At 52.9% G+C, this 17175-nt stretch overlaps 1 protein-coding gene across 1 annotated transcript; it reads left to right on the top strand.

Annotated features, from left to right (window-relative positions):
* EHD2 (EH domain containing 2) lies at positions 1 to 16893 on the top strand. Its single transcript, XM_043998541.1, has 6 exons — positions 1 to 152; positions 3469 to 3962; positions 4348 to 4445; positions 6916 to 7328; positions 9390 to 9554; positions 13556 to 16893. Exons 2-6 carry the CDS (start codon positions 3550 to 3552, stop codon positions 14105 to 14107), a joined length of 1641 nt encoding a protein of 546 aa, XP_043854476.1. The 5' UTR covers positions 1 to 152; positions 3469 to 3549; the 3' UTR covers positions 14108 to 16893.
* The last annotated feature ends 282 nt before the right edge of the window (positions 16894 to 17175 follow it).

The raw sequence follows: 17175 nt of genomic DNA, 5'->3' as shown, positions 1-17175 counted from the left end.
AGGACAGCGAACAGCAGCCGCGCCCAGTGCCCCCCTGCCCAGCCTCGTCCAGCGGGGACCCTCATAAGACAAGACAGGACAAGGCAGAACAGGACAGAACAGGACAGAACAGGACAGGTCTTTTCGGCTTCCCGCCTGCGCCGCCCGGCTCGGTGGGTACCTCCTCCGCCCTCTCCATCCCACCCCCAATTCCTCAATCTCCCCACTTTCCTCTCAGCATTTCTCACTCTCCCCTTTCCCCCAATGCCATCTTCCCTCCACCTCCCCCATCCCTCCTGGTCCCTGCCAGGGCTTCAGCCCCCGCCCCAGGCTCCCCGAGTCCTCTCTGCCTCCCCCCAGGCTCCCCACACGCCCCTGCCGGGCCTTAACCCCGCTCCTAGGACCCAGGACTCTGCTCTGAGCCCCCATCTTCATAGGATCGCACAGGTAGAGCCGGAAGGGATCTTAGAAGTGCCTGGGCTCAACCCTTTCCTTTTACAGATGTAAAACTGTGGCACAGTTAAGTCATTGGATGTGGTTAACGCAGCTAGGGACTGACTGCCACAGGATTTGAATCCAAGTCTTCACGACTTCCAAGTACCCCCTTCACCATCTCCTCCTTTGCCTCCTCTTCCTCCTCCTAGGCCCATTCCTACTCCTTGTGGAAAGAGCCGGAACTCCGGAGTTAGAGGACCTGATTGAAACCCTGTTTCTGACAGTTACTTTACTACCTGTTAAATTGAGAGGGTTGGACCACACGGCCCCTTGACATCGCTTCCAGCTCCCGCTCCCCCTTCCGCCTGGCCCTCTCTCTCCTCCTCCGGGCAGCCCTTGGGGCCCGCTCTCCATCCTCCCTTCTCTCCCTGCTTTCCCCCTCCTTGTCCAGACAGCCCTTGTACGTCCTCTCCTTTCTTCTGCCTTCCTCCTCCTCCTCAGGTAATCCCCCCTTCCCCATCAGCTCCCACCTCTCCGCCTTGCCTGCTCCTTCCTGGTCCAACCCCCATGCCGACTCCTCTGACTGAGTCTAGTCAGAGGAGGATCTTAGCGGTATAGTCCGTTGTTTCCCCGTACCCTTCCCTCCAAATAGCCTTCTGCCCTTATTTCTTCTCCTTCTGTCCCTGCCTCCTCTCTGACCACGATATCCTCTATCTCCCTTATGTCCTCTCTTTTTTCCCCCAGCCCCACGGGCTTTCCCCAACCCCTTCTAGGATTTAAAACCAGACTAGAACTTAGAGAGAATAAGATCCACCCCCTGTCCCTTCACTGAACAAATGAGAAAACTGAAGGCCGGTGAGGAGGGGAGAGGGAAGAGGGAAGGGGAAATTGGGGGAGCCGTAGGGTGAGAGTCTGACAGAGAAGAAAAAAATCTGGGAGAGAAGCGGGTGAGATGAAGAGAGGGGCTATGAGAAATGCTGGGGAGGGAGGGGGGAAGGGGGGACTCAGGCAGAGCCCGGTGGCAAGAAGGGAGGCTTGGGGGAGAAGCAAAGATTCTACATTTTACATTGGATGAAGGCATTGCTTTGCCTGGTTACTCCTTCTACCAATGAGATCTCAGGTTCGATCCCCATCCCAGCTCCTCTTCCTGATTAGAGTGAGAGGAGGATCTTTGCTGTACAGTGTGTTCACTTCCTTGTCCAGCAAAGGAATTCTTGCACCTGGGACAAAAACAAAGAATGGGGTGGGGTCCAGGGGACAGTTCAATGGGAGATGCAATAGCATCCAGAGAGAGAGGCAGCCCTTTCACCTCACTCTCAAAGGAAGTGGAAGCAGGACCAAGAAAAGGGGTGCTGTGGGTGATGGTCTGAGCATGGGTAATCCCTCTGGTGGGAAGAAATCAGAAGCAGAGCCCCTGGAGGAGGTGTGACCCACACACTCCTTGAGACAAGGGACTATTTTTTTGGCCTTTCTTTGAATCCCTTGCACTTAGCACAGTGTCTGGCACATAGTAGGCACTTAATAGCTTGTTGACTGACTGGTACACTGAAGCAAAAGCCTCTTCACTCTATGCTAGCTATAGCTCTGCCTTTCATCCACTCTCTTCCTGACCTACCCATCCTCTCGGTAGCCCTCCAGCTGTCTGTTCCCTGTACGCCTTCTCTTCCTCCAGACCACTCTCCATCACTCATGCATCTTCTCCTTGTCCCCTTCCTCTTCCTTTGGCCATCCATCCATCCATCCATCTTCTTCCTGTCCCCCAGCAACCTTAAACCTTATCCATCCTCTCTCTCTCTCTCTCTCTCTCTCTCTCTCTCTCTCTCTCTCTCTCTCTCTCTCTCTCTCTCTCTCTCTCTCTCTCTCTCCCTCCCCCCCCCCCTCTCTCTCTGTCTCTCTGTCTCCTCTCTTCTCTTCTGTCTCTTTCTCTTCTCTGTCTCTCTGTCTCCCCTCTCTCCTCTCTCTCTTCTCTTCTCTCTCCTCTCATTCTCTCTCTCTCCTCTGTCTCTCCTCTCCTCTCTCTGTCTCTCTTCTCTATCTCTGTCTCTCTGTCTCTGTCTCTCTCCTCTTCCTCCTCCTCTTCCCCCTCACTCCTCTATGTATCCCTCCATCAATTTTCCCCTGACTCTCCTGTGCTCCCCTGGTCATAATCATAGATTTTTCAGCATCTCAGACCCAGGAGAGTCATAACCAGCCATCCTAAAGACTCTTGTTTAGTTACACTCATGCAAGACTGGAGAGCATTCAGTACCAAAGATGAATAATGGCAGGACATTGACTTGTCCTCGAGTCATTTCTTCCTGAACCTCATCCAAAAATATAACAAGATAACAAAAGTAATAATAATAATGCAAACCTATCTAGTGCTTTAGGGTTCATGAGAACCCTGTGAGGCAAGCAGGGTCAATATGATCATCCCCATTTTTCTGATGAGGAAACTGATGACCTTGGGAGAAGAGAAATGACTTTAGTCTTATCCACATTACACTTCCACTTCCCTGGGCTCTAATCACTAGTGAGTTTTTCCTGATATCCTGTATCAGCCTCCTCATAGCTTCCACCCATTTCCCCTAAGTGTTCTCTTCTAACCATTCCAAGTGCTTTCAGTCAGTTTACATGAGGGATGCATGAGTTCCAGGTCCTTTGCCATCCTGATAACCCTCTCCTTAGTCGTGGCACTCACAGTGTTTCTGATGTAATCTGGCCAAGGTGGGGGACATGGCCTCCATCCCCTCCCTCCCTTCTTAATGCCCCTTGACTTTTTGATTCAGAGTGGAGGGATCTGAATCTTCCATTCATCAATTCTACTTCTCAATGAATAATTATAATTATATTAATTATAGCATATTATTAATTATTACAATATTTATTATTATTTATATAGAGCCTTAATTTTTGCCAAGCCCTTTACAAATATTATCTCATTTGATCCTGACAACAACCCTGGGAGGTAGGTGTGGAGGTAACCCCATTTTTCTGACGTTAGGAGAGGGTGAGCGATTTGCTCAGATCACACAGCTGGGAAGCACATTCATCCTTGTTTCCGTCCACCTACAGGGAGTCTTCCATCCGTCCATCTGTGGGCCTACTCTTGGGTCTGTGGTTCCAACGGTCAACCCTCCAGTGGGAGCTGAAGCCATGTTTAGCTGGCTGAAGCGCGGGGGAGGTGGGGTGGCCCGGGGCCAGCGGGCCGAGGCCATCCGCACGGTGACCACAGCGCTCAAGGAGTTGTACCGGGCCAAGCTGCTGCCACTGGAGGAACATTACCGCTTCGGGTCCTTCCACTCGCCAGCCCTGGAGGATGCTGATTTTGAGGGCAAACCCATGGTGCTTGTGGCCGGCCAGTATAGCACGGGCAAGACCAGTTTCATTCAGTACCTGCTGGAGCAGGAGGTTCCGGGCTCCCGAGTGGGGCCTGAGCCCACCACTGACTGCTTCGTGGCTGTCATGCATGGTGAGACCGAGGGCACCGTGCCTGGCAATGCCCTCGTCGTTGACCCGGACAAGCCTTTCCGCAAACTCAACCCCTTCGGGAATACCTTCCTCAACAGGTGCTCCCCTTCTCCCCCCAGCTCCTCACCCCACTTCTCCCCCATATTATTGATTTTCCTGCTTTTCCCCCAAGTCCACTCTTACCCCCTCTTCTGTCCCCAAGTTCTCCCCAACTTGCCCTTTGTTCCTCAGTTTCTCCCACAGATCTTCTCTCCCTTCTCTCTCCCTCTCCCCAAATTCTTTCCCCCACCCTGATTCTGTTCTTTCTCTACTTTCGTTCCTTCCCCTCCATCCTCCCCCTTCTTTCTCTGACTTCCTCTCTTCTCCCTTTCAGTTCTTCCCTATGCTTCCTTCCACAGAGTCCCCTTTCTTGCCAGACCCTTCCTTTTCTGTCTGCCTCCCTTCCCCTGACCCTGGTCCTGCTCGTGTTCTCCCTTGTCCCAGGTTCATGTGCGCTCATCTCCCCAACCAAGTCCTGGAGAGCATCAGCATCATTGATACCCCAGGCATCCTTTCGGGGGCGAAGCAGAGAGTGAGCCGAGGTAAGGAAGTGGGGGTGGAGATGAGGTGAAGACTAGGGCTGGTGAGGGCAGAGCTGGGAGCCCAGAGACCTGGGTCTGGGGAGCAGGGAAAGGGGAAGGGCCCAGGCCCAGACACGGATGTACCTCCTGGGGGAGGGCTGAGCCCCGGATGTCAATGTTCTCCAAGTGGGGCCATGCTAAGAGGCCCCCCCAGGTTCTCAAGGAGTTGCTGTGGCCCTGGGGCACATTAGGGGTCCAAGCCTGGTCTCTCAGCAGCCCAGGGCAGAGTGAGTCGGAGGAGGGAGGGCAGGAACTGGGAGCAGCGCAAGGGAATATGGGATGCCGTGTTGGGGCATGTTGCTTGCTGGAGAGCTGGGGGGTGGGGGGTGGGACTGAACACGTGTGAAGAGTCAGGGCCCAGACAGCATGTCCAGGCCTAGGCAGAGAGAGTGAGAGAAAGAGCCTGTGGGGGTGGGGGTGGGGAGACGAGGACAAACAGACAGACACGTAGAAGAGGGAGAGATAGAGACAGAAAGAAGGGAGACAGAGAGGACACTAGAACAGAGACAGCGAGTGGGTAAAAGACCATAGACCAACCCAGAGAGAGAAAAGAATGGGAGACATCGAGACAGAGAGCTATGGAAAGAGTGAAGGAGACTAGGGGAGAGCTGAGAGAGACAGAGGCAGAGGGATAGAAAGAGACACAGGGAAAAAGAAAAAGAGAGAGAGAGAGGGAGAGGGAGGGAGAAGGGGAGGGAGAGGGTAGGGGGGAAGGAGAGGGGGGGAGAGAGAGAGAGGAGGGGAAAGGGGGGAGCCAGAGCTGAGCAGAGGCTGGTGGGAGGTTGGGGTGGGGAAGGGGGGGAGGTGAGGTTGGTTCCCTCTGGGGCCCAGATGTGGGGGGTGGGGCTCCCCTCTCCTTTGGCTGGGCGGGGCTGACTTGGGTCCTGGGTGGGGGCCAGGCCCTTGGTGGAATTTATAAACAGCTGGAGGGGGGGGTGAATTCCTGCAAAGGCCTCTCAGACCATAAGAGGAGCCAGGCCCTGGGCTGAGCCAGGGCAGGCGGGCCTGGAATGTGGGAACATCCATGGGCCAGCCCCTCTTTCCTTCACCCGGGCTGGCCCAGCCGGGTCTCCCCCAGTGCTCTGATTTCTTCATCAGGTCTCCCGATTTCCACGTTCTCCTGAGGTTCTAGCAGACATTATCAGACTATAGCTGAACCTTGGGGAGAAGCAGGGTGGGCAGCCCCACCACGGCTGGAGTGCAGGCTGCTCTAGGTCCCGTTTCCCTGGCCCTGCTCCTCTGGGCCTTCTGGGATCCTGGGCCTGGCCGGGGCTGCTTAGAGGGAAAGGGGGAGCGTTGGTGTCTGGGGCAGAGGGAACAGAGAGAAGGAGGGACGCATATTTTCTGGCCGTTGGCCTAAAGATGGGAGGGGGGTGCGGAGGGCAAGGGAGGGTTAATGTGTCCCTGGCCCTGAGCCCGGGCTGTCCCGAGAGGGAGGGAGGCAAAGGCTGGAGGCATCTGGAGAAGAAATCGGGATGATCTTGCCAGGTGGGGTGGGGGGAGAGAATTCCTGTTATATCCTCCCCCCACGCCCACCAGGGCTTGGGATCAGGTGGGCCCAGAGAAAGGGGAAGATAAGAGAGATGGGGAAAGGGCAAGTGGCTACCAGGGCCACCCGAGTGCGTGTGTCTGGGCTCAGGGCAGCTCTTGTGTCCCGGGGTGTGTCTACGTGTCTGACTCGCTCCGTTTCCTGGGCAGTGTCTGTCTCCCTGGTTCCTTGGTCAGTCACTGGTGTGACCTGACTCAGTCCTCAATGTTCCCTCCTACCTTACCCTGTGAGGCACATTTTCCAAGACTGTGTTACTATGCCGGGAGGTGTGTGTGTGTGTGTGTGTGTGTGTGTGTGTGTGTATGTGTGCTTAGAGGAGGAAAGGCAGGGAAAAGATGGGGGGGTGGGTCCCTGATGACTTGATCCCTTCCTCCTCCCCAGAACAATGGTTTCCAGATACTGCCCCTTCCCATACTCCCACCCTAGATCTGGGGGAGGGGGGCCTCCCTGGAGGAGGGGGCCAGCTAGGCTGGGCGCCGATGGGCAGGACCCATCCAGGCATCTTCTGTGCATCAGGAGAGACCCTCCTGAAGTTTGCCTTCAGGACACCGGTCCAGGGATTGTATAAGAATGAGTGCAGAGAAGGGGGTGGGGTCTGATGGAGCCTTCCAAACTGTAGACTCACCACAGAAGGAAACATTAATAGCTACCAGAGAGAACAATGGATATTCCTGCCCTAAAACTCCGGCAGGCTCTGGAGGGGAGGGGACAGGAGGCCCTAAAAGAGGGGGATGGTGGATATTCCCACAATCCCACTAGGCCTTCTGGGGTCAGCCTAGGAGGTCAGAGCAGAGATGCTTCTGCAATCCAGGAGGGCTGCCCGGAGGCGGCAGTGGCAGTAGCGGAGCAGCCAGACCATCATGAACCCTTGTCTCCTCCCAGGCTATGACTTTCCGGCTGTCCTGCGCTGGTTTGCCGAGCGTGTGGATCTGATCATCCTGCTATTTGACGCCCACAAGCTGGAGATCTCCGATGAGTTCTCTGAGGCCATCGGGGCCCTGCGTGGCCACGAGGACAAGATCCGGGTGGTCCTCAACAAGGCGGACCTGGTGGAGACGCAGCAGCTGATGCGTGTGTACGGGGCACTCATGTGGGCCCTGGGCCGCGTGGTGGGTGCCCCCGAGGTCCTGCGAGTCTACATCGGCAGCTTCTGGGCCCAGCCTCTGCTCGTGCCCGATAACCGGCGCCTCTTTGAGCTAGAAGAGCAGGACCTCTTCAGGGACATCCAGGCCCTGCCCCGTCATGCTGCCCTGCGACGGCTCAATGACCTCGTCAAGCGGGCCCGCCTCGTCAGGGTGAGCCCTGGATTCTCATGATGGGAGTTGGGTGGGTGCAGAGAGAGGAGAGCCCGGAGGGCTGCCTGGAAGAGGAGCGACCTGAGGTGGGGAGTCAGTGGGGCCCAGGGGGAGAACCTGGAGGGCTGCTTGGAAGAGGGAGTGTCAGATCAAAGACCAAAAGGAATCAACAGATGTTTTCTTCCCTCAGTGGGCTGGAGGGCTCCCTCCACCACCACGTTCTGTCCAGATGGATGCATAGTGCAGGCTTAGGTCAGACTACCCTCTGTGTGCCTCTCTGGCTGAGTCTCTGTTTCTGCCTCTTAGCTGGGCGTCCTGGACACCTGGGTCTCCTCCCCTCTCAGGAGGCGGCTCCGGAAACCCCGGAGTCCGGGCGCCAGCTCCCCCTCCCCCCTTATCTCTTCCCGGCACCTTTCCCTCCTTCCTGCCTGTGAAAGCCATCAGTCCCCCTCTCCCCACCCATCAGCTCACTGCCAGATTTCTCTGCCTTCTCCCCATCTCAGGAGAAAGCTTGCTTGACCTCCTTCCCCTCCTTCCCCAGTCCCCCCTAAATCCTGTCTCCCCACATCCCTGCCCTCCAAGCCAAGCCCCTACCCTGCAGCCACGGTTCCCCCCCTCCCCAATCCTCCCCCTCTGCCTCAGGAAGTTCTCCAGACCCACCCGGGCACCCTCTCCCTCCTACCCCACCCCAAAGCTGCAGAGTGAACCCACGCTGCCTCCTGCAGCAGGGACTCTAAAGGATTCTTACTGGATCCTCGGGGGAGGAGGTGGAGTCGGGAAGCTCATCTCCCTGACTAGGTGAGGAAGCATTAAGACAGAGACTGATAGAAAGGGCGGAAGGAGCCTTGGATTTGGAACAGCTCTACCTTTGCCCAGTCCCTTCCCCTCTTTCAAGCCTCAGGTTTTCTACCTGTGAAATGAAGATGCCTCACCAGATGAGATGGGTAAGATCCCATCTAGCTCTGAATATGGTGATCAGATAAGATCCTGTACAGCTCTTCAGAGGGCAAATAGGTAGGAGTCAGGAAGACCCAAGTTCAAATCCAGCCTCTGACATTTGCTAGCTGGATGACCGTGGGCAAGTCACTTCACCCTGTTTGCCTCCGTTGCCTCATCTCTAAAATAAACTGGAGAAGGAAGTGGCAAGCCACTCCACTATCTCTGCCAAGAAAACCCTAAATGAAGTCATGAAGAGTCTGACTCGACTGAAACAACAGAACAACAAAAAAGCTCTTTGTAAATCTTAACGATTCTCATACTATTAGTCTTCTACATTAGCTCAAAGGATATCCCTTTGAGATATTTATGGAAAGATTTGCTATTTGTGATTATAGCAATAATGATATTATCATTATATATGATGGGAGGAGCAGTGTGACCTGGCCTAGGAGCTGGGAACATCTGGGTGGGAATTCTGCCTGTGACGCTCACTGGCTGGTGGCTCCGAACTCAACTCTCTAAGACCATGAATTTCACCAAAAGTGCTGCCCTTCACAGGTAGAGGGAGTTTCTTCACCTGGGAGTTCCTTCCATCACTGAAATCACAGGTCTGGTCTCTATGCTTTTATTACTTAAGAGCCTACCTATGACTTTGTTGGTGTGGGGAACTCCCATGTGAGAAAAGTCTGTACACCAATTCAGGTGTGGGCCCTTTCTCTGCAATTTATGGTCCTAGAGAGTTTCCTTGAGCCCTGAGTGGTGAAATGATTGGCCAGGGTCACAAAGACAGTGTCTTCCTGATTCCACAGTAGGCTCTCAGGTGTACTATGCCTCTGCATTCCTGGTACAATTATTATTATCTTACAGAGATGGAGGCAGAGACACTTGTCCCTGCCCCCCTTTTTTCCTAGAGATGGAAAGGAGGTTGCTCCCTTTCCATCCTGCTCCATGACCCCACTCTCTGCTCTGGCCCCGCCTCCATGGGGGTGGGTTCTAGAAGAGCGCAGCACTCACTTATTAAGGGCCTACTGTGTGCCAGGTGCTTTTCAAATATGATCTCATGGCAACTGGAGTGGGGGTGGGGCGGGTGGGTAAGTGAGCCTATTGCCTGCTTACCCCCAGGTGCATGCCTACATCATCAGCTACCTGAAGAAGGAGATGCCTTCTGTGTTTGGAAAGGAGAACAAGAAGAAGCAACTCATTACTAACCTTCCTGTCATCTTCGCCAAGATCCAGCTGGAGCATCACATCTCCCCTGGAGACTTCCCCGACTGTGAGAAGATGCAGGTCAGTGGGGCAAAAGGATGGGACAAAGAAGGCACATCAAGGCCTGCCCTTGGGAGGGAGGATGGAGTGGGGAGGAGGAGTGCTTGGAGGAAGAGTGGCCAGGGGGCCAGGGCGGGGGCGGGGGGGGGGGGGCTTCCTGGAGAAGAAGTCGGCAAACTCGAGAGTTGGACAGGACCTCCACAGCCATCCAGTCCAACCCCCATACACCAAAAGAGCACCCAGGAAAATATACCCACTGAGAGGTCACCTAGCCTCTACTTGAAGACCACCAAGGAGGGGGCCCCACACCCATCCCCCTTGGGACAACTCTTGTTGTTAGAAAGCCTTTTCTGATATTGAGACTCAGTTGGCTTCTTTGCAACCCATTGTTCCTGGTTCCGCCCTTTGGAGCCAAGCTAAACAAGCCGTATCCCTCCCCTGAACAGCCACAGCCCTTCAAAGACTCAGTCTTCTTGTCTTCAAACGAAACACCCTTAGTTCCTCCAGCTGATTCTATTACTGAATAAGGCCCCTCATCTTCTTGGTTGTCCATCCCTTGACACTTTCCAGCTTGTCAATGTCCCTCTTAGAACGTGGTGCCCAGGATTCCAGGTGAGATCTGAGCAGGGCAGAGTCCCGGGGGACTGTCACCTCCCTATTCCTGGAAGCTCTGACCCTCTTACTCCCGCCTGGATTTTAGTTCATTTTCCTGGCTGCGGTGTCTCACGACTGACTTATACTGAGCTTGTGGATCACTATAACCCTCAGGTTCTTTTCAGGACAACCGCTTTCTTTTCATGCCTCCCCCATCTTAAGCTTGTTAAGTTGATTTCTATTACCCAAGTACAACACTTATCTCCCTGTTAAATTTCATCTTACCAGATTTGGCCCTTTTCAAAATCCCATTGGATCTTGCAAATCTTTCCACTTTTTTGGGGGGGGGCAGGGCAATGAGGGTTAAGTGACTTGCCCAGGGTCACACAGCTAGTAAGTGTCAAGTGTCTGAGGTCAGATTTGAACTCATGTCCTCCTGAATCCAGGGCTGGTGCTTTATCCACCTAGCTGTGCCACCTAGCTGCCCCCCCCCCCACTGCCCAATCATATTTTCACAGGATCACGCCATGACACTATATTTTCTTCTGTTCCTTGGCCTTGCTTCCATTTTCTTTATGTTTCTTTCAAAATCTAAGTTAGAAACTTCCCTGAGCATCCCTACTGGCCATTTCAGACAAATTCCATTTTTTTCTCTTTGATGGATTTATTTTCCCATCATGGCTTCAGAATTCCATCCTTGAGCATGTCCTATCTCTCTTGGGTGGTCTTCCCCTGACGTATTTTAGGTCATGGAATCTCACCCACCTTTCCTTTGAACGCTTTGGAATCTGCTTTCCCCTCAGTCTAGGGGGCATGTCAGACTATTTCCTCCACTATATCACCAACTCTAGGAGGGAGTGGTCACTTCCCCCCAGGGGTCCCTTCATTTCCACCCCTGCAACAATTCCTCCCTGTTAGGGAGAATAAGATCCAGAAAAGAATTTCCCTTTGTCGGTTCCTCCGCCTTTTGAAAGCTGAAATTATCATTAAAGGCAATTCAATAAGTAATTTAGCTCTTGGTGGAGAAAGGGAGGAAGAAGCAGTCTATGTCCCCAACTCTTCATCTATTTCCCCTTGCTGTCCTTGTGGTCTGTAGTCTAAGCCAATGGCAAAATCATGGCTATTTCTGCCTCTTCTGACCTTCACCTAGATACCTTCCTTTATGTTTCTCCAACCTGTCCTCTGGTTCCTGGATCCCCTCACAGAACTTAATGCACAATTATACTTCACCTTTCAAGTATCCTGTTTCTTTGGAATGAGGTATCCCCATACAGAGTCCCATGGGCCACTTGTGAGTTCTACTGTACCAGTCTTAGTAATACCTACTTCGGATGTCTGATTTTGTTCCCCATTGGGTTGGGACTTCTAGGTTGTCTGTGTTGTTGCCTAAACTATGGGCATATGTGGATAGACACATGAATCTGTTGGGTTTACTCCTGGCTCTTTTCTTGGATTTTGTAGGTAGAGGATTTCTCGCTACCAGAGATGCTCTTCTTCCTTCTTTGTAGCTGTGTCTAGTGTATCTGTGGTGGAGGGGATATCCACAGGCAGTCTTTTCCCTCCCCCACCCTTTCTCATTTGAAGATCAGTGAGGGAAGCCTGGAGGAGGTGGGAGAGAAGGTGCTGGTGTCAGGGAAGGCAACTATGGGAATTTTCTTTTTTTGTTTCCCCCAATTACATGTTAAGATGGTTTCCAATATTCTTTTTTTTTTTTTGCGGGATAATGGAAGGTTAAGTGACTTGCCCAGGATCACTCAGCTAGAAAGTGTCAAGTGTCTGAGGCCGGATTTGAACTCAGGTCCTCCTGAATCCAGGGCCAGTGCTTTATCCACTCTGTCACCTCGTGGCCCCCCCCCCCCCATATTCTTTTTTTTTTTTTTTTTTTGGTGAGGCAATTGGGGTTAAGTGACTTGCCCAGGGTTACACAGCTAGTAAGTGTCAGGTGTCTGAGGTCAAATTTGAACTCAGGTCCTCCTGACTCCAGGGTCGGTGCTCTATCCACTGCGCCACCTAGCTGCCTCCCCCCATTCTTTTTTGAGTTCCAAATTTTTCTCCCTCCCTCTCTCCACCCCGCCTCCCCAAGACAGGAAGCAATCTGATATAGGTTATATATAATCATGTTAAACCGGGGCAGCTAGGTGGCGCAGCGGATAGAGCACCAGCCCTGGATTCAGGAGGACCTGAGTTCAAATCCGACCTCAGACACTTGACACTAGCTGTGTGACCCTGGGCAAGTCACTTAACCCCCATTGCCCTGCAAAAAAAAAAAATGACAACTCTCACACACACACTCCTGTTAGAATAAAATGATCTTTAAAAAAAATAATCAAGTTAAACCTATTTCCACATTAGTCATGTTGAGAAAGCAGAATCAGAACAAAAGGGGAAAACCAGGAGAAAAAGAAACAAACCAAAAAACCCACAAAAAAGTGAAAGTAGTCTGCCTCTGGACTGAGTTCAGATTCCACAGTTCTTTTTCCTGGATGTGGAGGGCATTTGCCATCATGAGTCCTTTGGAATTGTCTTGGATCACTGTGTTGCTGAGGAGAGCCAAGTCTATCACAGTTAATCATCACACAATTCTGCTGTCACTGTGTACAATGTTCTCCTGATTCTGTTCGCTTCACTCAGCATGGGTTCAAACCATGGGACTTTTCCTAGGGGACAGGGGACTCCATTTGGGATGGGTGTGATGACAACCTCTCCAGGCTTCAGGCTTCTCAGGGGACCAGCCTCTGTCTGTATCAGAGGGGGTTGTATGTGGTTTGTGGGGAGACACAGAGGCCAAAGTCCAGGGGAACAGTCCCTGGAGACGGGGACACAGCCCAGGGTCCAAGACCAGGAGACAGTTCGGTGGGCCCAGCCAGGTGGTTCTTCTACCCATCTCCTTGTCCCTTGTACTTCCTCTGTCTCTTCCTCTCCTCGTCCTTCTCCTGTTTCTCCTCCGTCTTTTCTTGGTCTTCCTCTATCCCATTTTTCCCCAGTGAATTCTCTCCTCTTTCCTTTTGCCTCTCCCACACCCTACCCTGTTCCTCTCCCATTCCATTTCCATTCTTTCCTTGTCCTCTGCTGTCACTCATCCCTGCTTTTCTCTAGTCCAGGGCTTTTGAAAACTTTTTCCACTCATGACCCCTTTTATCCTGAGAAATTTTTACACAACCCCAGGTATATAGGTATATAAAATGGGTCTACAAATCGAACAGCTACTGCCAAATTTTTCACGACCCCCACATTCAGTTACAGAACCCCATTTGGGGTTGCGACCCACAGTTTCCCATCCCTTGTCCCTTCCCTCCTCTGCCTTTCTCATGTCCAGCTCTTGCCTCCCCTGTCTTTCCTCTGACCCATCTCCATCCTTATTCCCTACCTCTCCCTCCCCTGCCCATGGGACGCTGATTCTCTCTGACCCTCCTGGTCTCTCTGGGCAGGAGCTCCTCATGGTTCACGATTTCACCAAGTTCCACTCTCTGAAACCCAAACTACTGGAGGCCTTGGATGAGATGCTGACCCAGGACATCGCCAAGCTGATGCCCCTGCTTCGTCAGGAAGAGCTGGAGAGCCCGGAGGTGGGCGTGCAGGGCGGGGCCTTTGAGGGCACCCACATGGGTCCCTTTGTGGAGGTGGGTCCCGGAGAGGCCCTGGGTGAAGGGGGGGAAGATGGGGATGATGAAGCTGAATGGGTAGTGACCAAGGACAAATCCAAATACGACGAGATCTTCTATAACCTGGCACCGGCCGATGGCAAGCTCAGTGGCTCCAAGGCCAAGACATGGATGGTGGGCACCAAGTTACCCAACTCGGTTCTGGGTCGCATCTGGAAGCTGAGCGACGTGGACCGTGATGGCATGTTAGATGACGAAGAGTTTGCCCTGGCTAGTCACCTCATCGAGGCCAAACTGGAGGGCCACGGGCTGCCCGCCGACCTGCCCCGGCACCTGGTGCCACCCTCCAAACGCCGTCATAAGGGCTCTGCTGAGTGAGGGCCTAGAGCAGGGCCTGCCTCTGGCTCCAGCTCCCCTGCACCAACTCTGCCCTCTGACAGTCTGTTTCCCCACCTCTGTTCCTCTCAGAGCCCACTTTTAGCTTGTGTTCCCCACAGCTTCATTCTTCTCTGAACCCCCAATCGGTGTCCCTGTGTCTGGAAATTTCTGAGCTCCCACCTCTGTCTTCTCTGAATCTCCAACTTTATCATCTCTCAAGTTCCCACCTTGTTTTCCTCTCTGAGCCATCTCTGTCTTCTGTGAATCGCTGTGACTGGCCTGGCCATCTCTGAACCCCCCAACTCTCATCTCTCTGAGCCCCCAACTCTGTCTCACTCAGAGCCCCCATTTATTTTTCTCCAAGCTTCTGACTTGTGTTAACGTCTGCCCTTTCTTGGTCTCCTAGGATCTCCCTCTTGACTCCTAACCTGCCTCCCTGTCTATTCTACTGAATCTCCCATTTCTGTCACTGTCCAGTCCCCTGACCTATACTGCCATTCTCTGTCCTCTGAACCCCTGCAGCCTCTTCCTCTCTGAGCCCCCAGATCTTCCCTATTGTGAGACCCAGTCTTTCTCCCTACTCCCCCAGAAGTCTCCCACTAGCCTCACACCACTCCTGGCTCATCATATCCCTCACTCTCCCTCAACAAACAGACTCTACCTTGCTCACACCTACCCCAAATGTGAATCCTTACACTTTTCTTCCTGCCTGGCCCTGCCTGGGGAAGTCCCTTCATAGAGACAGTATAAAGACCCAAGGGACCTACTTGTATTTTAGCTCTACGGACTAAAATACATCCTCCCCCTGCCACTTCCACCTTTACACCAAATCCTCAGACTTAATAAGAAGTTGGAGGGAGAGGAGAAGAGCCCCTTCCATGTATCCCACCCCCAACACACAGATAAATACCTCCCCTCCATGTGTGTTTGTGTATGTGTGTGCATGCTTGCACACACACACACACACACACACACACACACACCCTGGTTAATTGGTAGATATATTATAAGGATCAAGGTGAGGGAAATGAGTCAGGTTTTAAGTATACGTTGTTACATTGTATATCCGTTAAGCATGTTACATTGTGTATACATTAAGTATACACAAGTGATTGCTCCCTTGGCTGTACGGAAGGAATGGAAGGAATCCTTCTAGCCCCCAGCTTGTTGACTGCCCCATGGGTCCACATAGAAGGTGTAGGGACCAATGAAGGAACTGAGGAGAACCCAGATTGAGAGATTTAATCCTACCCCTTCCCTCCTCCCCATGCATTTCTCTTAGGTGAACCACTCAGGTCATTGATCTAAGGGTCATGGGCAAGGTCAGACTGGGGAGGATTCAATTGCCCCAAAGCTAAGCCCGGGGAGAGTGATTTAAAGATGAAAGTGATTTAGAGATGAAAGTGATTTAGAGACGAAAGAGAATGGAGTTCTGGTCCTTGTCCCAGCCCCTCTGAGGTGGCTGGACTGGAGATTGAACAGGGACTGGCTGGAGTTGGGGTGGTCAGGTCCGGTCCCCGCTGCACAGAGTTAGGCACCCAGGGTTCTGTCCGCTTCCCTTCTCTATTTAAAGACTTTACCTTTATCCTAACCCATTTCACCAGTCTATTTATAGATTTTAATGAGGAAGAGCCAGTACCCCAAACAAGCTCATTGGCCCATTGTCATATGGAATTTGGGGAGGGAGTCTTTATTTTTGTTGTGTACAGACCTCTGTCCATAAAGGACTAGGGGGATCCATCACCAAGTTCATCAGTTCATATTTAAGATATACAGACTTCTATGGTGGGTGAGTGAGTCTGTATTTGACAGTAGCTATTCTTCTACCCTCCCTCCCCAACTCTGACCCGACTCTTCCAGGAACTTGGGATCATAGATTGAGAGCTGGAAGGGACCTCAGATGTCATCACATCCAACTTCTTCATTTTATGGTTGAGGAGACTGAGGCTGAGAGGTTACATGACGTGCCCAGGGTTTGTGTAAGGCAGGATTTGAACTCAGGCCTTCTCGACTTGAAGTCTAATATTCTTCAGTCTGCTGCCTCTCTTAGAGCAGGGCCCGGGGTCCATAGAGATCAATCACTTGTTGTGTTCCCTGGGAAGGACAGGGACCAACTCTAGCTCCCTCTCCTCTCCTGGGGGACCCTGAGATGGAAGTTAGGGGAATGTGCAGGCCTTCCTTCTACCAAAATCCCCCTTGCTCAGGGCCCACTCCCACTTGATCACCATGGGGCCCTAGGTGAGGCACCCCACCCTCATACCTACACACACACACACACAAACACACACACACACGCCCATACACCCATGCTTAGAGATCCCCAGAGGACATTCTGTTTCCTCTCTAGGTTGCTATGGTGTGTGTGGCAAGGCTGACCCCTGAAGTGAAGCCTAGCCCCACCATGGGGGGTTGGGTGGATGAGGGGTAGGGGGTTTATATACCCCCATGGACTCCCTACCCATCCTGAGGAAGAGAGAGCAGTGCTCTGGCCTTCATTGCTGGCCCAAGACTGCTATGGGAAGGGAAGGGCAGTTTCTTGGCTTCTTTGCTGGTCCTCAGAACAGTTGGGGAAAAAGATATAGTTCTCAGGCCCAGAGGCCAGCAAGGAAGAGAGGGGGAGTTCTCCAGCCTGGAGTCCCAGCCCTGAGATCGGCCTAGGAGAGAGGATGGCTCCCTGGCCTCCCCCTCTGGCCATGAGACCTCCTGGGGAGAGAGGCAGTTCCCTAGCCTCTGAGACATGTAATAGGAGAGTGTGATGTTCAATAATAAAAACGCTTCTCACAGTTTGGCGGGCTTGGCCCTCCCTGTGTGGGGGGAGGGGGTGCCAAGGGTGCTGGTGACTCAGAGGGGCCGCCTGGCCCTAATGACTCAGGCCTGGGCTTGCGGCCAGCTGGGACATATTTTCCAAAGAAAAGTTAACATTCTCTTCCCGCCCTCCACCCTCCTGTGGGACCCTCTGGCTCCACCCCCCAGGCCGGCCCCTTTCCCCTCCCTGGGCCTGGGAACAGAGCCTGGTGGGGACCAGGGTCTTGGGCCAACTGGCACCAGCCCAGCTTTGGGTAAGTGGG

This window comes from Dromiciops gliroides, chromosome 3 (genome assembly GCF_019393635.1).
Source record: "Dromiciops gliroides isolate mDroGli1 chromosome 3, mDroGli1.pri, whole genome shotgun sequence".
NCBI lineage: Eukaryota > Metazoa > Chordata > Mammalia > Microbiotheria > Microbiotheriidae > Dromiciops > Dromiciops gliroides.
This window is presented reverse-complemented; position numbering and strand designations above follow the sequence as displayed.